The 26,562-nt window shown below is 39.6% G+C and overlaps 2 protein-coding genes across 4 annotated transcripts in view; one reads left to right on the top strand and one right to left on the bottom strand.

Annotated features, from left to right (window-relative positions):
* On the top strand, nucleotides 1-2,142 carry LOC100740101 (surfeit locus protein 6 homolog). Its single transcript, XM_003490763.4, has 4 exons — nucleotides 1-245; nucleotides 324-377; nucleotides 444-940; nucleotides 1,052-2,142. The coding sequence occupies exons 1-4, from the start codon at nucleotides 128-130 to the stop codon at nucleotides 1,271-1,273; spliced, it is 891 nt and encodes a 296-aa protein (XP_003490811.1). The 5' UTR covers nucleotides 1-127; the 3' UTR covers nucleotides 1,274-2,142.
* LOC100740346 overlaps nucleotides 1,626-26,562 on the bottom strand; it is a 26,008-nt gene continuing 1,071 nt past the window's right edge. The window contains exons 2-6 of one of the 3 annotated variants that reach the window (XM_024368745.2): nucleotides 5,548-5,644; nucleotides 4,321-4,506; nucleotides 3,306-3,323; nucleotides 2,422-2,608; nucleotides 1,626-2,142 (exon numbers count right to left, since the gene is read on the bottom strand). In XM_024368745.2, coding sequence (XP_024224513.1) covers nucleotides 2,463-2,608; nucleotides 3,306-3,323; nucleotides 4,321-4,506; nucleotides 5,548-5,632 — 435 coding nt within the window. In that variant the 5' untranslated portion in view covers nucleotides 5,633-5,644 and the 3' untranslated portion in view covers nucleotides 1,626-2,142; nucleotides 2,422-2,462. The remainder of the gene's footprint in view (nucleotides 2,143-2,421; nucleotides 2,609-3,305; nucleotides 3,324-4,320; nucleotides 4,507-5,547; nucleotides 5,645-26,562) is intronic. The other 2 variants (XM_024368744.2, XM_012387662.3) reach the window with 2 other exon arrangements.

The raw sequence follows: 26,562 nt of genomic DNA, 5'->3' as shown, positions 1-26,562 counted from the left end.
AGCTGTAATTTCTAACCTACGTTCTTTTAAAGCGTTGAAAACGTGTCTATAGCTTACGATTGTGAGACGTTTACACTCTGGTACTAGCAGTAGTAGGAAATAATTGCACGCGTATGTGCTGAAGAACATGCAATTAAAAATGTCAAAACCATTTAATCAAAATGCTGTGAAGCAATTATTGCTGCAAGAAAATGAGTTTATTTCGAATATATTTTCAAAAATGCCATTGCCTATGTCTGAATTAGGTAAGAATATAAAAAGATAACGTAACCTTAAAGTACTCATGATTTTTGCAATTATAATAAAAATTGTCATGTTATCAGTTTCAGATGACAAGAATAAATTAGTTACACACAAGAAAAAGAACATGTCAAAAGGTATTTATTCTCTGCTATTGTTGTATATTATTTAATTTAGTTTCAAATTTCTATCTTCTATCGTAGATAATATTTTTCCAAATTTAGGCGGAAAGAAAAAGAGGGCACAAACATTTGAGGAGTTACATGCTAAATTGGAGGGATTAAAGAATGTTAAACGATTGGGATATAAAGAAAAGCAATTAAAAAAAAATTTGAAAACCAGAATGAAAAAAATGTCAAAGAAAAAAGAACGGATAATGCAAAAGAAACTAGTAAAAATAGAGCAAAATGGGGATACTTTGTCTAACATAAAAGAAGAAGATAGTGAAGTACCAAAGGTTCCAAGACCAAAGCCTGTGTTTAATTCAGAAGGCAAAATGGTATTCAGTAAATTTGATTTTTCTGAAATTGGAACAAGAAAAAAACTGCCTAAAAAGGATGCAAAAAAGATGTTACTAGAGTTGAAACAAAAAAAAGAAAAGTTAAAAGCAATGGAACAATCAGGTGAAAAAGAAAGAGTAGAAGAAATTAAAGAAAAGGATGCATGGCAGACTGCCCTGGCAAAAGCTGGTGGCGAGAAGGTAATAAAGATATATTTAAATTTGAAAATTTTTTTTATAATTTTAGGAAAAATAGATTTAGAATAATGGTTTACAAATAGCATGTTGAGTAAACATTATACTTTTCTATAGGTGAAAAATGATATAGATTTACTTAAGCGAACATTAAAAAGGAAAGAAAATAAAAAAAGACAGAGTGCTAAAAAATGGGAATCTAGGTTAGACAATGTACAGAAAGGAATTCGAGAAAAACAAGAAAAAAGACAGGATAACATTATGAAGAGAAAGAAAGAGAAAAAGATGCATAAATTAAAAAAAGCGGCTAAAAGGGGACGGATTATACCTGGATTTTAAATATAACATAAAGGATTATAGATAAAAGACATTTATTTCTAAAAGAGTTATTTTATATGGTATGCAGTTTTATTCTGCATAATTTAATTAAATTTTTACATTCAGACGAATTCAACATTTACGTAAATGATATTCATTAATTGAATAATACTCCATAGGATAAATTTGTACTAACTTATTGTTGATATCAGAATACAAGAGAATTGTTTTCAAACAAATCATTTTTTGTTGTTTATAATTATATTATATACACTCATAACTGTGCATTAATATCTTACACTGACAATGCAAAAATCAATTGTAATGTGTACATGTTGTATAAATTTCGTAAAAACTGAATGTAGGTGTTGTATAGACAGTGTTTTATAATCATTTATTTACATATTGTGATTTTCGTTTGTACATGGTATTAACAATTTTTTATTTACACTAACGATGTAGCGTTTGTTGCCTCGTTATAAGTTTTTCATGATATAAAAAGCGGCATGTTCATAGAATCTTGTACAGTTTGACAGTATAAAATTTAGTCATTAATTTTATATACGAGTGCAAAACTTGCTTGTAAAGATCCATATTCCATATAATGACCTTAGACTTCAAATTGTTTTGTATCGAAGATCTCCTTACGATCAGTTTCATTATTGTTCACGATCTCATATACTAATTCGTCGTAATACATATATATCTTATAAATCTCTTAATAGATTATGGGTAAGTCGAGTACGAGAGCTTCGATGTAGCCGCCCTCTTCCACTTCCTGCTAGGTATCACCAAGAGCAGAGGATACAGCGTTAGCGTGTGTTAATGCAGTCCATAGAGGGCTATGATCCACGGATAATGGTACCACCGATTTAGATGGTCGTGGAGACCTAGATAGAAAGATAAATAATTAGCTTAAATTACTATTCTTTTACAAATATGGCATCTGTTATAAATACATAATAGATATTTTCGCAAAGTTGCAAGTTGCAACTCCTAATGATATATCGGTAATGCAGGAATTCTAAATATTAAGAAAATTTTCTAGAAACAAGTCGATGGAAAAAGAAGCAATCTTTGTTGGAAATGATACATGATTCGTATGAAACCTTTTTCTCATGTTTAATTTAAGGAAATAAGAATGATATTTCAATATGTATTACACGTACAGAAAATAAGAATCTGACCTAGGCGGTACCAAAACTGGATGCTAATCTGGGCTACTAAGTTCCAGTGCAGTGCTCTGTTCAGGATCCGATCGTTCTTCAACGACAGTGTCTAGTTCCAGTGATGGAAAAGCTCTAGATCCTCGATCGCTTCGTAACGATACTGTTCTCGTTGGACGATCAATTCCAGCTATCACATAAAAATATATATGAATATGTATTAATATTTCATAACAATAAAGGTACTTGATTATATAGAAAATCTTGTCTAACAATTTTGTAAGTGAATTTTTAGATTACCAATAATAAAGATTAATACTGTCTAAATGCATTCTAATGTCAAGATTATGTGGTAAAAGTTATTAATTTGATTTGTACAGTTATTAACAAATTGTTGTATACGAAATGCATTGAGATATACGCTGCATAGGCTTGCATAGCAAACAATTTAAAGTCATGCGACTAGAACTATGTTAAATACATAAGAAGTAAATACATGCCTTTCGATTAAGATTAAAATGTAGCCAAGCTGCATATATTATTTGCATAAAAATGCTCAACTTCTCTTATTTTCGATTTTCATGATCGCGTTGGAAATCTTAAGCTGCTGAATTATAATATTCTTAACAAAGTATTATTTAAGTACGTTTGAATGTAGCCTGCATGATCAATCTCACACGAATTGTTTTTATCATTTTTATTCTTGTCCACGCTTCTGGCGGAACTTCAATTAAGTTCTGTAAGTTGTCTTCTAAGTATGCAGCGGTAGTAGTGGCGGCGGCGGCAAATGATTATGCATTAAGTAAAAGAAACTATGGTTGTTCTGTGAAATTCTAAAATCTCTAGAGACCAAGTCAAGCAACAATCAGGTTGATAAAAGGCTTTACCTAAATCCTCTTTCGATGCTGCACTTGACGGGATAATAAAATAACAAGTATATATTTCAGTTTGAAGATTTGTCAAATGTTTAATTTATATTAGGATGCTGCAAATTAATTTTACGATCTAGGTACATAACAAAGTTCGAAGAGCAAATATTATCCTTTGTACCATCGTCCGATAACTATGTATTTCCTATTAATTAAAACCTTCATGCTTGTATAGAGTAAGTAGTAACTAAACCGTCTATTTATCCCATTTCAGGGGCCGTAAATCAAGAGTTAGGTTGTCATGACTGGTCGCGGTAGTCGTGTACCTTCAGAGTCAGCCACATATCATAGGTATCATACTGCGTCGATGTTCGACAAACGAAATACGTATGTCGTGTTCCATGAACGTTTTACGTTCATTGTTATGAGTGTAAAGTAACATGCTTAGAAAAGTTCAACGTTATATCTCGGGATTAGAAATTAGATAGAGTAAGCAATTGAAAACTATGAAAAATCAATAGAAACCTATAGGTTTGGCCACTTAGTTTCTCGATACTTTGTTGAAAACTAAACGCTTTTAGTCGTGTAAACACGAACACGATTAAATTCGAAATATCTAAAATCGGTGTATGAACTCGGATATTCAGGGCACCATTCGATTTGGTTTAATGCTTCTTCCACTCTCTTTGTTACGTTGCACAGCCGTGTGTCTGAATGCGTGTATATATATACGCCCCGTTTACAAAGGTATACGACTATACACGTCTACGTGACTATATGTAGGAGTCTATTTGAATATACAGGTACGGATAAGTATGTATTCAACGTTTCTGGGGAGAAAAGCGACCACGGAGTAGCGGTTGTTAAAGAGGTTAGGGTGCTACACAATGCGAACGCAAATGTTTTGTGACCTTAATCCATTTTCGTTATAAAATTGCTTTCAAGGATGTGTACGCTTTAATTCCAAATTTAATTGTAGCAGTGATTTTTAAAATAAGGAGAGGGTAGACTCGATTTTATCGTTGAAACTTACCTAAACGGTGGACAGGACTAAAACGAACGAGACTGAGTGCTCCGTGATCTAGATCACAATTCCTTCTTCGTGCTCGCTCTCTGGCGAGCTTTGCTCTTCTTCTTAAACAACAGATGACCATTAGAGCCAACAATGGAAATCCGAGTATGCATGATACTATTGGGATGATGATACTCTCTGGAGTTACTAAAAAAAAAGCAAAATAATTTGTAATTCAATCGTGAAGATGTGTCAGAAAACGTTTACGTGTCAATTCTATTGGTTTCACTATCAGTCGAGTTACTACTAGATCTAACAACGAGTATTCCTAACGAAGCTTTATTATTCTCACGTTTGTTTCTTAAGTTTGTTTTTACGATTAGTATATATTAAGCAAACTAAGCAAATACAGGATGAGGAATAAAATTTATTATTTCGCAAACTTAAGACTTTTTCGAGTTGAATAACCGTGTTAAATCTTCAAACAAATATGGAAGCAAGAATCCCATTTCTTCTGTTATCGATATAGTTTCTTAATAAACATTACACCGCAATAAATACAAAGCAGAACTGACATTTATAATAAATGAATCTTTTAGTAAAAATTGGAAAGAGTATTGTCAATCTTCTAAACAACAGTTTAGACCCCAAGAAAAGAAAAATGTTTCATTCAACAGGATAGAATAGAAGGGATAGTATAACGGTATGGTTGTGTAAATATACGTTGAATAATATAGCGATGTAATACAAATATGTTTTATTATAATCAAGACTATGTTATCTCGTGTAACAATATCATTTTAAATTACAACGTCAAAATAATGCTTTAATGTCACTTTTCCAGTTATGCGTCTAGACGATTTGTAATTGTATTAACCTTTACTCTCCATTACTCTTAGACCCTTGAGATTGGGAAGCAATTACTTGCTTGGTTGCTTCCTTAAGTACGACGAAGATATTCTCTGTCACAGAAGGACTTTAACGAAATATTTCATCCTTTCGCAAATCTTTGAACTTTGCAAAGCTATTGGCTTCTGCGTCAGGAAATCTGATAATTTGATTTGTTTCCTCTTATATAGTTCATGATAATTAAATTTTCGCGTTATCAAAATATGAGTCATATTCCCATGGATTCAGTAAAATTGAATATTATTGTTTCAATGATGTTTGGAGCGATTGTTATGAGTATTACATTAGTTGAGAATGTGCATTACGTTTTATAAAAAATTTATGCAAGCGTGTTTTCACCTGTTGGATAAACTAGAATTGTTGGTCTCTTGGATTGTGGAATCGTTGGCATTGTTGGTCGACCCCCTCTCACTTCGATCGACATTTTGCTCTCGATCTGGAACAAGATTAGCTGAGGGTTAATCAGGGTTCTGGTATAACGAAAAAATTGATCGATAACAACGATTACATCTTTTTCGCAAAAATCGTTCATTATTCAAGTGTCTCTGTTGTTTGTTATGTTTTATCTCATAGAAATGAAAAATCAAAGTAGCCTCTAGCGTTCCGAGGTCTTTTAATTTCATCTTTGTTCTTTCCATTTTTTCCAACGAAATGTCGAGGTCGAAAGAAAGACTGCAGCAAAAAGTATCAAATTCCAGTGTTTTGCTTTGAAATTTCTTCCTATACTAATTATACCTGTACACTCTGTTCCTTTATCCATTCCACGCAACAGAATTATACATACTGTGTGCTGTTTGATTTCATTTTAGAAACATTCGCCTCGATTTTACCACGCAAAGGTAACAATTATAAACATTCCGTGACGTCGATATACGAAAAACATGTTATTTTTCTAAAATAAATACAATTTACAATTCTTAAATAAATACCGCTTCGCAACAATCTGTGATATATATAGAAAATATATATATATCATTTTATATTATATATATACATATATATTATTTTATATATAGATATATATAAAAATATGTATATTTTCATTGGGAAAATATAGAAAGTAAACCATCGCTAGTTCCGTAGAATTAGTTTAAACAAAGCGCCAGTTTATGTGCCATCAAACATCGCGTGATATCTTTATTTACCTATTTTATTAAAATAATGATTTTCCGCGGTCGTTTAAATTCTACGTACACGTACCAATAGTTACAGTTTCTGCCGCTACGTGGCGCGCACGTAGTGATTAATCAAAATGGCGAATGTAAGCGCGGCGTGTATAAAGTAACGGACGGTAATAGGTTTATCTCGATGAGAAGTGATTCTGTCGTGGTAATATTACGTGTTCGGGTAATATTTTCACTATGATAAATGTTTTCGATCGCGTATGCTCGTGTGGCGACTGTTTCAGTGAAGTGATCAAACGAAAACACATCCACTCGTTCCCGCCACTTTTAGTGTTTCGAGCTTGGAGGGATCTAATCAAAAGCGACATGTAATTGAATTTTCGAGGTAAGATATTCGCTGTTACGTAAAATAAACAGGCATTTACGTAATTCTTTAAAATTGAAAATAAAGCTGAAAATTCCATTGGCTAACGACGTATAAATGCGTACAAGAGTACGTAAACATTGTCTTGTAGTAGTAGTCGAGAGGAAAAGGCTATTTACTTCGGTTTCTTTATTTTTGTGACGTTTCTCCGGTTGTTCTTTCCTCTCTCTGTGCTCTGAAAAGCAATAACGTGAGCCGTATCGGTGTGAATATCAACATAGACAGAAAGCAAAAGCTCTGTTTTCTGCACAGACTTTTAGAATTTCTTCGTTTTTGTATTCCCTGCGGTATTGCGAGTGGACTTAATTCCCATTGGCCGAGATCCACAAAGAGTATAGAGGGCCATACTGGTCTCAGTCTTTCGACTAGAGACGCGTGTGTACTCCAAAGAAGACGAGCAGGAAATTAAGTTAGATTATTCCTTTTCTCGTATCGTGCTATTAAATTTGGAAACGTGAGATCGCAATAATCAAGTATATTCGTCCTTGTGTCGCAATTTCGATTTTTCAAAGATATGTATAATACGTATTCCACGAACCTGAATTTTCTTTTATTCTATGAATTACGGTATACACACTATAACTTAAGCAACCGTGTTCCTCGCGTGTTTAATTAATTCGTTGCAGAGAAAATGTTACTAGACTGGTTGGAGCAAGCGAATGAGTTTAATTTCTCTTCTACTGCGTTGGATGTAACTCGTTAGCCATCGAAGCAGCACATAAGAAGAATGGCTCGTTATTTTTAAGCCGCGTCAGATATCAGGCATTTACTGTTTGCTTTTAATCTTCGATTAGTTTTTGTCGTACTGGCATGTCGAATATTACCTCCATAAATTGTCCTATATATTCGAGTTCGATTGAAAAAGGCCGGCCAGGCAGCAGCCCTTTGGAGAGCGAAACTCGATGGAGGCACTCTGTTATCGTATCTCAAAGGGCCAGTTCCGAAATGGCAAACTATTCTCTATTCGAGAAGGACCACCTCTCCTTTTTTCTGCGATTACTTTATCTATCGAAGGATACCATCGTGAAAATAGCTCGACCTATTTCTTTGGCCAGTTTTCCACCTACATCTATGATTAAAATCGCGTTCCTGTATTTGCGCCCGCTATATATACATTACGATGCTTATAAGACGCGCCCAGGAAACACCGTTTCCGGTTAAATGCTAAATTTGTTCAGCCTGGAGGGTATTCGATCGAAATTTTTGGAGTGCCTCCAGAACAAAGATCGCGATGTTTCTTCCAGTTCTTCGTTATCTTTGGACTTCCGTTGTAAGACGTTTCGCGGCATACGAAATTTATCCGATGCTGTGTGAAAATTCACAATCGTATCCAACCGAATTCAGGATTCCGCGGTGTCCTTGCGCGAAAGTAGGTCGTTCAATTTTCAGCGAGGCGCAACTCCAGCTGACGATGTCTTTATGAAAAAAGCAGATGAAACTGTTTCGTAATCGGCAAACTATTCGACTCGATTTCGCGAGTTCTAGGAGTTTCGGAGCGGTGGGTCGGTTTAAACGTCGGAGACTCGTCGGGATGCTTATCGATCTTCCAGTATGCAGACCCATACTGAGTTTTATTGCTAGCCGCCAGTCTGTCCTCGCCTTCTCTTCGCAGAAAACGATGTTCAAACGCGTAAAAACCGTGGCCATTATAGCCGCGAGAAGAAGTTTCATCTGCATTATCCTCCAATTATCTCTGCCTTATCGTCGTCTTCGCAGCGTGTCGTTCCCTTTTCCGTCTATTTAGCAGCCTGGCTTCTAGCATAATTAATTTAGCAAATCTGTGGCTCACGAGGAAAAGCAGATTCGACTCGAGTCACGTTGCATCAACGTTATTTACATACGTACCTACATGCTGCCGTGGCGGAGTACATACGCCGATATACCGCGCATTATTGCCAAATTATTTGGATTTTCTCGTATACGGGCTCGTTATAAAGCGAATAGATTCGTATTAATCATAGACTGGTGAATGGCCGCTCTAACTGCGCTTGAAACTATGTTTTAATGCAGCCCGTACACCGGTGCGCAGTTATTCAGTAGTAATATGCGAACAAGCGAATTTTAGTGAATTTCAAAAGCAAACACGCGCGTGCATGCTTACAATGCACCCTATCAGGATTGTTTCGATTTTCTCCGGACCGTGCAACGCGGCTTGTCGAATAATTCCGAATAATTCAACCGCGATGTTAGCCAAAGGATTACACCGATTTACCGTAATCAGCGGAATGTTACGTAAAAGCTGATACTATTTCATTGATAGGCTGCCGCGTCGGTATTAAAAGACGTTACAGACGCGCTGGATTTTCGCTTTGTTTTCATTTCAAACGATCATTAGCGCGATTCGTGGCAGACTAGAGATCGGTACGCGGATTACGCTAATTTCTCCAGTCGTGCTCAACCGTCCACGTACTAGCGCCATTCTTGGGAAATCCGTGCGAGATCTCAGCTCGAGTGCCACAGTTTTCCATTGAAGACTGTTTAAGGGGGACGGAGTGGCCGATCGCCATCACTTTTATTCTCGGAGCTTCCATTAATTAAACCTCTCGCGATTACACAGCAGATAAACTGCCTCCGCTACTTTCCCTTCTCATTCCCGCAATTCGATCCCTTTCTTGTTGTTCGTGTACCTGTTTTTATGCCAGGCCAATCTTCCGTTAAATCACAGCAACGCGAAATTTCATCTTTGACCTTTTCAAAGGACTCGTAGGATGAAGTTGGAACGTAACTCGTCGTCGTTGTTTAAAGCTTCGTGTCGCGCAACGAGCGGAAAGTCGTTTTGTTAAGCTCCATCTTCATTGACAAGCGAAGCTTCTAATTAAACTATCGCGTAGAATTCCTACGAGATTTACGGCCCATTTTGAGCATTGCAAACATAATTTTGTTTGGTTAAAATGTTATCGATAAAACGTGTCGATAAAGGCTTCGCAGTTATTAAAACAACGTATCGACTAAAATCTAGTCGATTCGCAAGAGGACCGCAACGAATATTATGCGTCGCCTTTGATGAAGTTTCGTACACGGTAAAGGAGCAAAATGTGGTTAGTCCCTTGTTCGGTTATTTTTGGAAACTTTTTATATTTACGAAATAACGTTGTAAAAGGAATTTTTCAATAATTATACGATTAAAAAAAATATATTCCTCGTCATAGTATTAGGTTGTCTGAAAAGTTTCTTTCAAAAGGTTTCTTGTTTTATATCAGTTTATTGAATTATGCACGAACATAATAATAGAGATATAGCGAAATTGATCATACCTGATTCAATAAAATAATATAAAACAGAAATTGTCGTTCATCTATTATCACCTTATGAACCTTTTCGGACAACCTAATAAGTTAAAATTCAGCGAATAAATTTCTCCCATAAATGTAAAGAATTTTTTAAAGAAAAAAATACAGGATATCACTGTTTCACCGAGCCAAAAATATTAATAAGACTTAGAAATCGTTGCGGATGTTACATTTGGACGTGCACAAAATATCCTTCCTTGTGTATAGATCGTGTGGAATGGTACATTACGGAAACTTGTGCCGAAAGGGTTAAGTCTAATCTAACAGCTGGTATTAGTATACATTGAAATTTTGAGACTGGCGAACCGCTCGGTGACATTAATGGAACTTTAATTTCAGCGTTAGTGCTCCCTTTAACCTTTTATCGCCAGATGAAATCCTCTAGAAAGGTCATGCACGATCAGAGACAAAATATTCTCGCGAAACTAAAAAATAGGACAACGCGGTTTCGAACCACGAAAGATAGCGTAACTTTTGTTGTTAGATATTTCGATAATTATCGAATATTGAAACACAAAGCGAATATTTCTGCTTCTCTTTTCTCTATATTTTTCATACGTTTGTAAAATTTGATCATTTCGCAACACCTGACAATATCCGCTTGTTAATTCCACGAAATTTAACGCCAGAAATTTTATTGATCGAGCACGTGTAAAGCACTCCAACTCTCCGAGCACGAGAAAAATTAATTAACGGCTTGAAGTATTGATTGCATAGTTATAATTGGATAAAGAATGCTGTCAGCGAATTAATCGAATTTCTTGCCCAGCCGAATTTACAGTGTAATTGAAAGATTACGCGGAACAGGCATACAATTGGGTTAAGATATCCAGAAAATCCTGCTTTCATCGACTCTGTCTACGTAAAAACGAGAAATAAGCAAGCATCTTGACACAAGGAGAAGAAAATTCATTAGTTAGGTAATTATAAAATTAACGACGTTTTCAACGCGTTAAACACAAACTCGCTAGATCGTCGTTCACAAAACTGATAACTTGCTGCGTAGAACGATCTAAATAATCACGACAGTTTATGGAACGTGATGTAAAACGCGAGAAGGGATTACTTAATCCCAGCTTTTACGAACCAAGTCTAAAACCCGATCGATATTCGGTATCGTGTATCAAATTGCGTTCTCATTGTGTCGTCGTTGATATCCTTGCGGTTATCTTGTTAATTAAGCATTTTATCAATTATAAAACCTCATCACGCCGATCGAGTAGACGTCAGTCTTTCAGTTAACAGATGAAATATGCGGATGGAATTGCAAAAGATACACGTTTGCTCGTATATCGACGCGTTTTCGATCGATTTGAAAAGTTAGCGAGTACGTTGCGGTTAATCGTATAGATAAGTCGATCAGCCTTCGATCAGCGAAACGACTCCAATCGGAGAATTTGGATTATACTCTAACTCGTTTCTCTCGATTTCGCGTCAGTTGAAGCATTGCAGCAAGATCGATCGGAGTATGTTTGCAGCATGTGCGAAAGAACCGTGAAACGTGATACGATATATGCCAGAAGGAACTTGTCTTCGACCCATATTCTTTCTCAGCAGGAAATTTGTCCTTACATCGAGCTTTCGCGTTTCCCTTTCTCTTCTTCCCAATACGAACAGATAGAAAACGGCGAAGTATCGATAAAACAGTCGCAGATAGCCGGAAAATCTGAATCGATGTATATGGAATAATCGTAGGAATTTCTCATGTACGATTTCTCCACTCGACGCAGCCTATCTTCAATCTGCTTCGATTTCTTGTAAATAAATAGAAAGCCTGGACTAACCACAGAGAATTTTGCCACAGAGAATTAACACTCTACGACGCACATAATGTAATAAACAAATTCTGGACAAAGCAATTTCGCTGCTACGAGCAACCTACAACCGGCGACAAGTTCAAACCTTTCGGTACCCCCGTCGATCAGTTTAAATAGATGACCATGTTCTCCAGAAGTCAGTCAGTCGAACGAATCAGCGTAACAATCAGTATCGGTGGCGCAGTATCGCGCGATCTTACAACGAATTTCGTCAAGCGAGCAACGCTTGCGATTAACTTTGTATTTTACATTTTAAAATATCTGTAAATATAATTAACGAAATCAATTCGTCTCGTTGTTAATTTAACCAACAACACGTCACACCGTCCACCACCGCCTGTTCAGATTCTAGTTTCTCTGGCCTTGGCGATTATTTCCTTCTGGCAATCGAAACCAGGTGGTGCCTATACCAGTCTAGTAATGACGTTTAGTGGAATTGGTTATCGGAGGTCCTTTGTCTACTTCTTGTCAGATGCAGATCCAACGATTGTAGTCCTGTAGCCTCGTAGCTTAGGAGGACAGTAATGGCGGCGGTGGCCCGAATTTCGTTATGAATACACCTACCTAGCTATATCACTGCGATAAGGTTCTCGCTTTGGCTGCTCGATGAAGACTTTTTACAGAGGAAATGGCACAACGACGAGCTACGCGCCAACGAACGGACTCTCGAATATCTTACGAGGGTTCTTGTTGCTCGTTGAAGCGCGAACGAACCGTCACACTGTTGTCTGTAATTCAACGGACCGCGTGTGCTCTGATTTCTGGTTCGCAATCGGAAATGCATGCTCCCAGGACAGCTCTTCTCTTCCGCTCGGCTCACAGATTCGAACGCTTTGATCGGAAATTTACGCGTTTGATTCAATCCCATGGTCGAACCACGGTTGCTTCGTCGAATGGATAATTTTCAAACGATTCGACGAAATATATTAGAAGCAACTCGACCGGTTTAATTAAACGACGTTGGCGTTTTCATAAGAAATTATATCCCCGATGAAAGGAATACTCGTTGTAGTTCGCTTCTTTGTACGCTCCGTTAGCTTATCTCGGTTTTCCTGACTACGGTAAAAGACGAAAAAATATCTTTCAGTTTGCACGACTGCCATCTCGATATTTCACGTGTCTATTTTATAGTTATATATTATTTCCCCGTGGCAATGGTATAGCTTCACGGTCTCTGGAGGTTCTCGCGTTAGCCAAGGGACGACAAATTTTCAAACTCTTTGCGACTCGAGTCTCCGAAGGCGAAAGATTCTGTGCTCGAATTTCTGTCGTGCGAGAAACAACAGAGAATTCCTTATATCCGACTCGCTACAGATTTTAAACAGAAAGCTACTCTATCTTCTCGCACAGAACATTGCGTGCTCGGTATTTCGAGAACCGTACTCGACCTCTGTAAAATACGGTCGACTCGATTTAAAAACGTTCGCACGAGTTAGTTCCTTCCGCGCGAGATTTTCTTAATCGCGCGGTAAATAATTCCAGTTATTCGATCGTACACATTTTCATCGACCATCGCTCGAAATATCGAGGAACGGGGAAGCGTTAGGGACTGTGATGGCCTGTGATATTACGCTCGCAAATTGATCGACACGACAAGGCAGCGACGTCAAAGAGTGCGAAACGAAGTTTTATCGACAGTCCAGTCGATATTTTAGTTTGGTATCCACGTTATGTCATAACGTCGTTCTTGAATGAACGCTTCGCGTTTTTTAACGGGTGCACTAACATTGGCCGAGACGTTCGGTATTGGTGGAAAATCGACGAAAAAATAATCGTTTGTATGTTTGTGCGCGCGAAGTCGATGCATTTTCAAAGCACGCAAGAACGTAACGATTTATTATGAAAACATCGACCGTTTCTTTGTCAGCGATCTCCATAATACGTTTGTTTAAACGCGTTTCTTTTATTTATGAAAGTTTTTATTCTCTGTCGAGAAGGAACAAAAGAGATCTCGAACCTGTAAATCTCGGGCGTAAGAGCAATATTTTCATCGACAAATATTTTTCTCGTCTATTGAATCGCCGCGAAGAAATATTAGTTGGAATAACGTGTCGCGTCCATTCGGAGGTGCATTACGCCGAATCGCCTCTATGCATAAATCCAGATTTCTGGTCGTAATTGGTAGGTACGTTGCTTGAAACTCGAATTTCAGAAGTTTAGTTGGAATATAATCGTAGCATGGTCCCTCGGCGTGTCCTAACTCGTAATACCGACTCATCGCTCATTTATAATTTTAGTTTATCACCTGAAACACAGTCGGATCTCGTTTCGCAAACTCCGAAAGCACCAGCTAAAGTCCAAGACACGCTTCTCTTGGCGAGGTTAACGTTCAAACGATTCAGCGTCAGATCCCGTTCAGAATTCTAACGATAGACGAAAATCTGCTCGAGACCGCTGCAGTCTCGCATTCCTTGGATTGAGAACGATGATATCGACGCTAGACGTTATCCCGATCGTTGTTTTACAACCGTGATTATCATTATTGAAACAAACAAGTGGGTCTTTCTTTCTTCGTTGCTCCTTTCAACGCAGTTTTATACCATTTTTCTCTTCTTCGGTTTATGCGAAATTCACAATTCGTCAAAGCAAAGTATTTCGTTCATTGGTTCGAGTTACGGTTTCCCGAACGTGATTCGAAATTACGATTTTTATGGTAAAAATATCTCTAGACGTCGAATCGCAACCTCATAGAAAAAAAAGTCTGCGACTATGGATTTTTCGACCGACTAGAAAAACCAGAGTGGCGATAACTCTTACGCGAAGCACGAGCTCAGAGCCTAGACGATATTTCGCTCGTTCTTTGGCCGGTACATACGGCCAGCTACGAAGCACGTGTACGTACCAGGTGCATGTATTAAGTAGAGAACAAGTACAGCGTTGGGCACGTATCGTTGTACGTAAGTACGCGCTATAGGTACCACGTGTGCCGTGGCGTAATTTTCGGAGATCGTCGTAAACCTTGGATCCATTAGTCGATCCCAAAACGTTTGTGTAACGTTGGAGTATTAATGGTTTTAATAGCCACTTCGCCGCATCCTTCACGGTTAGTTTGCGTGAATTTTCAGTTCACACTTTCGATCGATCGTTTACCGTAATCTATTTAAGTCAATCACCCGTCTATTCACCGACGAGTTTCATATATCTTCGTTCGTACGCTGAAAACGAAAAGTATCAGATAGAATATTAATCTCGCGTTGGCAAATAGTGGCTCGATCGCGAGACGCTATTAATTTTAAATACGAATAGCTTGCTCATCGTGGTTCCCAGCACGCTGTGCGCTCGTTCCATTAGCACTCGAATGGTTAATTCGACGAATAATCTGGCGAGTGAGCGAGTAATTATCTGCCATTAACGTCTCATTGTTCGAAGATTATATTCGATTATTTAACTTATTTACTGGCGAGTTTCCCTGTCTCTGTCGCAATCGCAATATTCGTTTAGATTTTGCCGAATGACAACGTAATTCGCAGCGGATAATAGGTTATTTGATATATTACGATTCCAATCGATACTTAATCTTCGTCGTGTCAAATGAGAGAGAAATACGCGCGTGCCCTCCAATATGTGTCGCGTTGTTCGTAAATTGTCCAACGAAGAATTAAACGAAGTGCATTGACGCTAATGCGTCGGTACTTTCCGGAAACCCATCTGAGTACAACGACGGTAATATTCTTTCCATTTGGCCGACTCGAAATAAAGTTGCGCGAGGATATATCATTAGGAAAGAATGCGCGTGCCGGAAATATTAAATTCCGACTCGTTCGAGCGAAATTAACTCTAATATCGCGGATAAGGTCTTTGCACTTTTAATTCTCTGTCTGTCTGTCTGTCTGTCTCTCTCTCTCTCTCTCTCTCTCTCTGCCTCTTTTAATTCCACCGCTTTAAAAGAGTAACCTTATCGGTATTCTTTCTTTCTCAGCACGTATTGAGACTCGTGTAAAAGTAGTAAAAGGATTTCGATATAACCGAGGGATATCGCGATAAACGATACTAGTTCTTCGATGAATCTTTGATTTTTATTCGGGGCTTGGCAAAAACGAACGCGGTACGGGATATGAAACTTGAAATTGGACAATTGGAAAACGAGAGAGCGTTCTAGGAATAAAATATCTATCGTAGCTCGTGTTTGCAATAACTCCGATTATAACGACGCGCTGTTTCAAACGCGTTCGACTAAATGGACCCTTGGTTCTCTCGTAAGAAAGAAGACCGCACACTAGTGATCCAGCTGCAAATATTTATGGCCCACTAGTCACGCCAATGTTCCTTGGTTCGATTAATTGCGATTCATAAATTCTCAGCCAGTTTATTGGAATTTTTCACGACGAAGATTGCGAAGGTGGAATAGTATCTCTGTGAGAAGTATCGTCGGCACGTAAAATTGCAAATTTGTACGCGTATTCTCGTTACCTTTGCAAATCTTAGATCGAGTAGTTTCGTTTGGAGGCTCGTTAAGAGGTGGACGATTATAAAATAATCGCAGCAACTTCTTACACGGTGCACCATGAATTTCGAGCGTTCTATGGAAAGAAAGAATGGTATGGATAAAAAGGGATAATAATAATAGGAACCGAGTAGCGGCATCAAATAAGCTTAATGGACTACTTTTTACATTCGTCCCAGCGACGAACATTTAGAGGTTCATGGAAACGCCTGAAGATGTGTCAGCGAATATAAACGTGGCTTAATCGCGTCGCTTCCTTCAACGAGGAGAAGGAATAATTTTTTGCGTTTCTATAAAAATGTTAAATTTATAACGTAACTTTTTCACATACTTGTCTCTCGAGTCGCATTGTCGTTCATCTTTGTCGTTACGAAGAACATCGATAAAATTTTATGCGTTCATTTCTATTTTGTTCCAATTTACGAGGTTCATTTTCAATCATATCTGGCCGCGTTGTTCCGTATACTTTGTCGTCGGAAGTTATATGCAGTTCTATGGACTATTGAACTCGAACTAGCTGCAAGATTTCATTCAACGTATCCATTCGCTAAACAATAATCAAGTATGCGAATGATATTCCGGAGAACAATGCTTGATCAGTTTTCGTAGCGAGTACGCACAAAGAGGCAGTGTAGCTTTGTGTTTAAATTATAGCGATAAATTTACCGGCAGAAATGCGAAACAGTTTGTCTCGAGAAAGTTAAAGTATGGTGGATGTACGATTCCGTGACAGGGCGTATCTCGTGAATAGAATTCGCGTGCTGTTCAAATAAATTGCTTTTACCGTTAAACAAAGCTCCGACGCATATTTTATGAATGACGTTCGAATCGTTACGAAATTTCACCGAAGGACACTATTTTTTCTAGTATATTTTCGTTTTTCTATCGCGTTATTCTCTACGCAGGATATGGTCGGTATCTCGATTAAATTTTCGTCGTTTCAAACTGTCGTTTTTTCATTTATTTATTTATGTTTTTTATCAGTTTCGAACGAATCGCGCAGCTCTCGCGTCGACAGACAGAAAACCGTTTTCTCACCTTGTTTTCCCATTCTCAGAAACACGTAAAAGGCGCGATAACAAAGTTTTCCGACATCGTCTTGCTTCGGTGAAATCACCGAAATCGATTGTCGTACGCATCGCTTCGATAATATATGCAAATTCGAAGCATTTTCTTTTCCCGAAGATTACTCCTGTCCTATAACAACAAAGCGAGATATAGCAAAGAATGGAAGATGAAAAGTAAACAGAAAATGGGTACTAGGCTAACTGGTCGGTGGAACGAAAGAATTTGGTCACGGAAAACGAGACACGTCGAATCCCTGCGAGATGATATTTCTGAGTCTTGTAATAGCTCAGGCATTATGAGAAATGGAGGCGCGAAAGTTGAACGTTTATAAGATAAAGCAGAGATCACGGCTTGAATTCAGAAACACGTTTGACGCGCTGTGAATCACTGATGTGACTCTCCACGGATTTTCGACGAGTAATTTGCATAAAACGTTCAGGGTCATGGTCAGAATAAGAAAATACCCATTTCGGCCACTAACTTTTACAATATCGCGATATTTCATTTATTCGTTTCTTCTACTTCTAACTTTTTTCCAAGCGAATGCCGAAACAGAATTACCCTTTGCGAAGTGCTTATTCGCCATACAATAGCACTCGCGGTAACACAAGATAAACACGAAATAATTCCATCGTTGTAAAAAGATAACGCGTTGTCTCTTCTCACGAACGTGTTCCAAGCTGCTCGAACTATTTCAAACACAACGCAGTTGTACGATACACATGACTAATACAGATTTTATTTGCACGAGTTAAATATACAGGATATCGTGGTGTATATACAGGATAGTTGGTAACTGGTGGTACAAGCGGAAAGGGGGTGATTTTACGCGAAAAAAGAAGTCGAAGATATAGAATAAAAATTTTTCGTTCGAGGCTTTGTTTTCGAGATTTTTCGCTCGGTACGCGTGCACTATATCGCGTCTCGTTATAACGGATCTCACTGTAGATCGTTGTCTCGATGGAAAAATTAAAGAAAAAAAAAGAAGAAATGTCTTTTTTCGCACAGAATCATCCCCTTTCCGCTTGTACCACCAGTTACCAACCACCCTGTATAATTCGAATTTATATCCGATACATTGGCCACACCGCCGAGTTTAACTTCACATCTATTGTGTGTTGTCTATGCGATCGATCGATTTCTTTAAATTTATCCTTTCGCTAAAAAAAAATGATTTAGTAAAGTTCACGAAACCCTGCGTGTAATTTATTACGCTCGTAACAAACTTACGCTTGAATGCGATGTTTATACCGAAATTGATCGATACCGTATTTATTAAAGTTTCCAAAGAACGAACATATTACACGGAGAAAATAAAAGATGGTGTGTACGAAGAAATTACGAGTTTACTTGCCACGTGTCAGAAAATTTCTGGCCTTGCTATATGTTCTACCATTGGCCTAGATAACTTCACTTTCGTCGCTAGGTATTCTTCCTTTATTCGTCTTTGACCTGGCGCGTGGTCGCGCCACATTTTTGGAACCACAATTATCAGCCCGTGAGATTCCTTTATCAGCGTGTCCTTGGAAAGCTAAACCAACCATTCTCGACGCTTGCAGCTAAATTACTCGGTGGAACCAGTGGAGCGTGATTCGTCGAATGGTGCTCTGAGCGCGTGAAAAGCTCGCGTTTTAAGAATGCTTCTATATGTACAGCCAGAGGCATTTTTTACTATAGTACAGGTCTCAAAAAGAATGTACCGTGTTATCCTTGAATGAGTGGAAGAGCAAGGAAACGAACAGCTACGTGCGTGTTAGGATACGTTGTATCGTCTCGTTAGCGCGATTCTGATTTGCCGAACGCGGTCCAACGGTTTCGAAAACTGGGTTAACGAGATCGTAATATCTGGAAAAAAGGCTCTCGATGCTCCGCCGATTAGCGCATTAAAAGTCATCAGCTCGATATATCCGATTCGATTGATCGAAGCTACGTACGTGATCGTCTCGAAGATTAAAGCCTTCGTCGACGCATTTTCGCGAGAAACACGACGGTCAAATCGAAGGATAAAAATCGGCAACCCTTTAACAAATAATCTGAATATTCTGAGAAAAAAACCAAGTATTTTTTGAGCTGAGGATCGTTCTAGGTACGGTACGAGGTTCTCAACGAGTTCCAAAGTAGATAACGTCACGGGACGGATTCTCGATCGGAGAGCTTAGGGCATGAGATTTGAATAGGCGCGAAGAAATCCATCGAGCGAGGAATAAAAAGGACGTTGAATCGGAACAATGAATCGCTGATATTCGCTCGAATAAATCTATCGGGTTCTATCTTCTTTCCACTAGCGAACTTTGACCTGCAAATACAATAGATCTCGCTATGACAAATCGAGGAATAAAACGAGAAAGATTCGATGCCTTCCGTAGCCCAACGAAGATAATTGGCGCATAAAAACTAACCACATTGATACAATCGCCACACCTAAACACTAAATGAACTTTAGTCGACTGATTCGCCTTTGATAGTTCTATCTCGGTAAAAGGCGGTAAAGCCGTAGATCAGAAATGCGTTAATTAATCGATATCGATAGAGGAAATAGATATAAAACCGAGATAAATCGCTGCTCCAAGCATTATACGAAGAAGACAGATAGTTTTCTCTCCTTGTTTTCTCAAGCTTTCCCGTTTTCTCCTGGCAAGAAGAACGAACGCTTTTCATTCTGTCCGCAGTCGATCGCACCTTTTCAGAGGCGAACCACCGTCTAATATCGCTGACTGATGCGCCACGATGATTGCATGAAAAGATAGACGAACGCGATATCGTATTTTCATCGCGAATCGACCGCACGATGCGATCGGTTAATAGAACATTACCAGGCGACCAATTCATTTCCGCGTGTCCAGCCGATAGGAAAAAAGGAAGTCGATGGGAACGAGGAACGATACAGATGGAAAAGACAAAACAGGACGAACGGAAACAGTTGGAACGTTTAGTTTCATCTATCTCGTCGTTCCACAACGGTTCGCTTTCCAGTTGTCCCTTTTTGCCACGTGGAAAAGCCTAGCCGATTCTATTATATCGTACTCGGCCATCGGTCCACGTTGCGCTACTTCCCTTCATTCCCTTTTCTTCTGCTCCACCGTCTCTCTCCGCCTCTCTTTCTCCCTGCGTATCTGCTGTTTCAGTGATATCGTTTATCGGGTTCTGCGAGTGTCCGTGATTTTGATTACGCCGGTTCTCGTGACCGATACAGATAGTCGCTATCGGTGCAGTTCGTTTAAAGTAACTAAGAGCTTCCTTAATGGACCGTGTTAAGATTCGCGATCGATATGAACGGTGTCGCTTTACGTGTCATTAACGCGCGAACGCGCCATCTGTAACGTCGCGATTTTCGCGTTATACGCGCAATGGATGCGCTCACGGTAGATATCGTTAATTAGGTCTCTTTTCTTTGAAATACTATTTACGGATCGTCGCGTTCGTGGTAATTCTCGCAGTTGTAAACGGTACTCGCGTCCAAAACCACGAAGCCAAAAAGAGGAAGCAAAATCGTTGAAATAGAACGCTGTTACCGTAGTCTCGTTAGTCCCTCTCACGATGCTCGAAATAGGGGTTGAAAGCGCCCTTGGGAGAGCAACTGACAGTCTTTCCATCCCCGTTCCTCTGCCTCTTCTGTTTTCTTGCTTTCACTCGAGCATTTTGTAAAGGATATTTCTACCCAACCGGGTCGTTCTCGAATCCCATCTACGTCAAACGACATTCCGTTTCCTATTTCATGGCGTTACGGACCGACGCTGGATTATTGCTAGAGTTTGATCGTTGAAGGTTCCAGGCTTTATTCGTTCTATGCTTTCCTTTTCTTATTTTACCTTCCTATCCGTTGTTCGATATCAAAGGAATAGAAAATAGGACGGGAGGAAATTTGGAAGCTGTGCGGTTCTCCTGGACTTTTCGAGCAGCCGTAATTAACCGTCTGTACATGTACATATGTATGTACACGTATGTATCGCATTCGATTGTGCGACTTGTACCGAAATGGCAACGAAACACAGGGGATCGGTTTCCGTCTCGAGCGAGGAGACGACAGCTGCGTTTCTATATCGCATCGGTGGAATTAATTAAAATTTATCCGAATCGATTCCTTGGTTAAGCATATTTCTGCCGCGTCTGCGTCGAAACAGTGAATATCGAAGAATGGCTAGAAGCAAGGGAGAAAATACAATTCCCGATTCTCGTAGTTGGCGAGGCATTGTTCGTTCAAATTTTTAATTTAACCAGAGCAAACGTGTAGCTACCATATCGCGGCGTTGTTGTATTTTTTAGCTTGTTCAGAGTGCTCGTCCCACGTACGAACTAGCTCGTACAAGGACGACCTGAAATTCTGGCACGGATGGTAACACATTCTTGTCGAAGGTTTCGTCTCTACGGAAAGGCCGTCGCCCTTTCATTCTGAAATATGTAAGAAAGCGTACCAATTTTCTGCTCTGGATCTTAGCAAATATTCTTTAGCAAAAATTCTCTTCTTTCCTTCTGCATCTTTCACCAACACGACGCATTATTAATTAACCGTTCTCGCTCGCGTCGCTTCGTAAACGTACATTGGCAGGCGTAATCGTTTTTGGTCGGGGACATATTTTTCGATGTGCTACGCGTGCAAAAATTCCCGAATCCCTCTGTTACTTAGGGTATTTAATATTTAATGTTTAATATTTAATATTCTTTTCGCGCTCGAATCTTTGTCATTCGAGGGCTTTCAAGGGATCAATGAGAATATTCATGAGCCTTCTCTGGCGCATTATTTCCTCTTAAATTCTTCAGAATCTGATTTTACTGCAGGTTCAAAGGTAGAACTTTCCGCTGATCTTATCATTCACGATTCCGTCGATTCAGATAGTTCGCAGAATTAAAATTTCACGTTTCTTATTTAGATCGCTCGGATTTCTTAGATCAAAGTACCTTGGGCTTCGATAAAATTCGTTGTTCTTTATCTTCGGAAAGAGAAATCCTGTTCTGTGCAGCGATTGCCTCTCGTTCACACTACGTGGTGCGGTATCCTTTTGACAATAGCACATAAATGCGACATTTATTAGCACGTAAAAACAATTTATCCTCCTTTGGAACGAAGGCGAATTTGTAATCTCAGTCGCGATGCAAACTACTCTCCCCTCTCTCTCTCTCTCTCCTACTTTCTCATTTTTACGTGCAGCTTTACTAATAACCTCATTCAGAGAGTAAGTGCTAAAGCCTGTAATTCGTTCACGTTATTCTATTGTTCAGTTTCAATTACAAGCCAGAGGAAACAGATGTCTATTTCTTCTTTTCTGCTGTTATTTCTCGAAATATGGAAGTCCGTGGGAAAGAAATGGAACAGAAGATTAATAGGAACAGAAAACGAACGTTGCGTGTAAGGTATTGGAAGGTTGATGCGCACGTGGACTTTCGAAAATTGTAGATTATCGCGCTCGTATGACCCATAACTAAGCAAGTTTGTACCAATTGTACGTGTTCTCGCGTTTTTCCGGTTTCTATAATTTACTTCTATCGGCGTATTCGACGTTACAAGGCTTTTCCTCGCGAAAAGTCTGTTCTTTTTTTTCGTTTCATCGGACTTGATAATCGCAAGATCGTTAAAGGACTAGAGAGTTAGTTATCAAGTTGCAAGGTATTGGATAAGAGAAATATTCGTTAGAAATTTTAATTTCGTTCGGATAATTTCTAAAATTTACGGATGCTGACGAAAGCTGTCGTCTTATCTAAGCGTATCGGATATAATTTCCAAGATGGAGGAACGATTTGATGGTTCTAAAGCAGTTATATCGTAATCACTTCGGACTCTTACCAGACTCTATCGATGTTTACTTGGTGTTACTGGCGAAAAGCGCATTTCAATTTGAACGAAAGCTTGGTCCGCTGCTGGTCTACTTGTTATCGCGGTTTATTCATTCTCACTTAGTTTGCATTTCACTCGGAACGTGAAATATTTACGTTGCGGTACACGAAAAGTTTCAAAGCGAAATTTGGGTTGTAAATGGAAGAAAAATCCAACGCGAACCATTTGAAACTCACGAAAAATATCTTTCCGGGTTGTTCGGAATTTTAGTCGGCCGTCCGTTTATGGCACGGACAGACCCATTTCCCTCATTAGAAAATTCCGAATTACCGGTTCTCCCAGGGCTGCAATTCGAAATTTGAATGACCGTCCGTTTACGACACGGACAGGTCCCATTCCTCTCGTTAGGAGATTCCGAATTACATGTCCTCCCAGGGCGGTAAACGTCGCTGACTCGAGGTCAGGAAAGAACCCAGAAAACGACCAGTCGGAAGGGCTAGGTGGCGAGAAGAAATCCAACGGCGGGAGGAGAGAATCAGGAACGGGGGTGTTAGTTCATCTTCGACCATCGGACAGTACAGACTTAGGATGACAGTAGTCCTCGCTTAGTTCGGCTAAGTGCTACAACTAGTACAAATAAAGTGCCGTCTAAATCCAACACTCGAGTCATTTCATCTCCTCCACCTTGAACGTTATGTCATACGAGGTACGCGATATCGACCGATCGGTTTGACCCGACCGATTGCTCTTTAGTCGATAATACGCAACACGGGCAAATCGGCGAACGGTCGAGTATATTTTCGGCAGCAGCTACGACGTCGCGCAATCTTTTTTTGCGTTTAGATGATCATTTCTCTGGACGAGCGAGTAAATAGAAATAAATTACGGAGGAGGAAATGGAACAAACAGAACGATATATTTAGGGAACTGCTCGTCGGTTCGTTACTAATGTTTACCATGCTCGTGATAAATTAAGATTGAATCAAGGTGTATGTACGAACTCCGAGGAAATTCGATGGCGCAACGCGTATAAGTTGCCGAGAAAGGGAGAATCGAAGGAGCGGAAATCAATGTGTTTAGTTTCTTGTTTCGTAGAGACGAAAGTTCGTCCATGATGGAACGATATAATTGCAGGGCGCGGCGTGTTTACTGTCGGGAGAAGAAAATAGAAAGGGAAAGCGGAGGAAACCCGAGGCAAACGAATGAATCTGAAATTTCTCGAAAACAAGAACGCTACTAACAAAAGTTAGCGATTTAGAATCTTATTGCTGCCGTTGCGAGCATAACGCTCGTTAAAGCAGGGCGATTCTTAGAGACAGAAAACAGCGAATGCGATTCCGACTAGTTGTTAGCAATCGGATCCGCCGGTCTGACGAAGTTTTAACGAAATTCGACCTCCGACGAAACGCGGAAACAAAAACGCGAGCCAAATTAAAGCTCCGACTCGGCTTTCTCGTTTCACCCCTATCTCTGCGAAATTTAATCGCTCGCGGACGCGAAATCTTCCCGTGTTTGCAGAAATTTTCTATACGCGTATTCGGTATAAGGCGCGCTCCGAGTTTCCGCGACTTTCTGGTCGAAATGAGCGTGACGCGATACGGCGATTCGCGTAATACGAGGTGATCCCTTGAAAATTCTGCTCGCAGCGGAGCCACGTTTTTCCTTTCTTGGACGCAAACCATGCCCAAGAGTGTACAGAATCTCTGAATTCGAGAATCGCGCACCGCCACTCGCTAACCTTGTGACCTCGTCTCGGTCAATTTTAGATGGAATTTCACTTAAGTGGAGCTCGAAACTTGAAACCATTACGATAGAAACAGGAAATTACTTTATGAAACCGTAGCCTGCTTAGCAAAGAGTTCTACCATTTCCACCATCGACTAGTAAACGCGGAAGCACGATGGACGTAAAATTATCTATTGACAAGCATCGGTCGGTTCGTGTTTGCCGATTCCTAAGCGATAACGCACCGTTGAATTAACGCGAATGCATATCGAGATGCGGCCGGTGGTCGATTCGCGCAACAATATTCAAACGGTTCTTCTCGCTGCCTACGTATCGATTTCATTTGGCTGGAAAGAACGAGAGCGGTCGAGTTTCAGATAATTAAATCGAATCGACGATGCACATAGATAGCGCACCGCGTCCCGATCTGTACCTGGTACTCGACCAACTCTTTCCAAGAATATCTCCGACTAGTTGCATCGACCGTTGCATTCTACGTGGTATACGCGTTTCCTTTTCACTGCGGGTCGGTTCGATCGAAGTCGCTCGTGTTCCTTTTAATTTCGAACGCACACGAAGATAAATAGCCCGAATCCTGTTTTCATAAAGCAACCTGCTCGTAGTTTCCAGATCCAACGTACCAAAAAATCCGTCTGTACAGCGTTTATTTATTCAGGAGTATCGCTGGAGCGGCAGCGATCGAACAGCCGGCTGATTAACATATTCGCATAAACGAAATTCTTTAGGAAAAAAAGGAAAATATTTAGGGAGTATCTTCTGTCTGATCCATCTAGGGTGAATATCCAGGAATATCTGCTCGTACAAGTAGAATCCTAAAATTTGTTCTAGGGCGATCAACATTTTATTATTTTTTGTCTTTACGCATCGTCTAGTAGCAACTATATTTCGGAGTAACGAGAATGACGGAATACCCAATTTTCGTTTAGTAGATATTTTGCCCTTAGAAAGAACTTGATTGAACGGGTGGTTGCCTAACATGATACGAGTAGAATTTAATAAAGGTGGAAAGAAGGTTTCGAGCGATTCGTTGACGTAGAGGTGTGGAGGGTGTGTCGATGTAATCAGGTCGCGATGTGCCCAACCACGAGGTTCGAAAAAGGCAGACAGAACCGTGCGTTTTAAAATGTTGGAACACATTTGGATTATCTAGTTTATTCGCCACGAAAATTCCTCAAAATCAACGCGATATCGATCGCAGTCGAAATTTCCGCGAGGCTCTCGTAACGTTCTCTTTCTAACGACGCCAACGAGTACTCTGGAGTAAATAAAACGTGGAAATTAATGCCATTCGAGCGATAAAAATAAAGTATAGGCAGGCTCGTCGCTAGAAATTCGTAAACGGGCAAATTTCCAGCAAACGGAATAAGTTCGATAGACGCGAAGGTGGATTATTGTATATTATCGATAGATCATGGAACAACGGCGAACGGAGAACAAAGCACGGGTGCCGTATAAAACCCCCGGTGTCGTGAATTACCAGTGAAATTGACTATCGAAAGCCGATACATCAGTATGAAATGCGGGGACCCGAACAGTTGACGCTAAGCTGCGTCGATGAAGTGAAAAGAATATGAAACGATGGTTCCATGCATACGAACGACGCGGCACACGCTAGCTCGCGACGAGCACAATCGATTCGCTAAACTCGAATACCACTGTATCTTTCGAAAA

This window comes from Bombus impatiens, unplaced genomic scaffold, assembly GCF_000188095.3.
Source record: "Bombus impatiens unplaced genomic scaffold, BIMP_2.2 scf_0478, whole genome shotgun sequence".
NCBI lineage: Eukaryota > Metazoa > Arthropoda > Insecta > Hymenoptera > Apidae > Bombus > Bombus impatiens.
The sequence above is the reverse complement of the archived record's forward strand: the minus strand, read 5'-3'. Positions and strand labels throughout refer to the sequence as shown.

Coding starts and splice junctions, on each gene's coding strand:
- LOC100740101 (XM_003490763.4), top strand. CDS start 128: ATGCAATTAAAAATGTCAAAACCATTTAATCAAAATGCTGTGAAGCAA. Junction 246..323: donor ATTGCCTATGTCTGAATTAG/GTAAGAATATAA, acceptor TCATGTTATCAG/TTTCAGATGACAAGAATAAA. Junction 941..1,051: donor CAAAAGCTGGTGGCGAGAAG/GTAATAAAGATA, acceptor ACTTTTCTATAG/GTGAAAAATGATATAGATTT.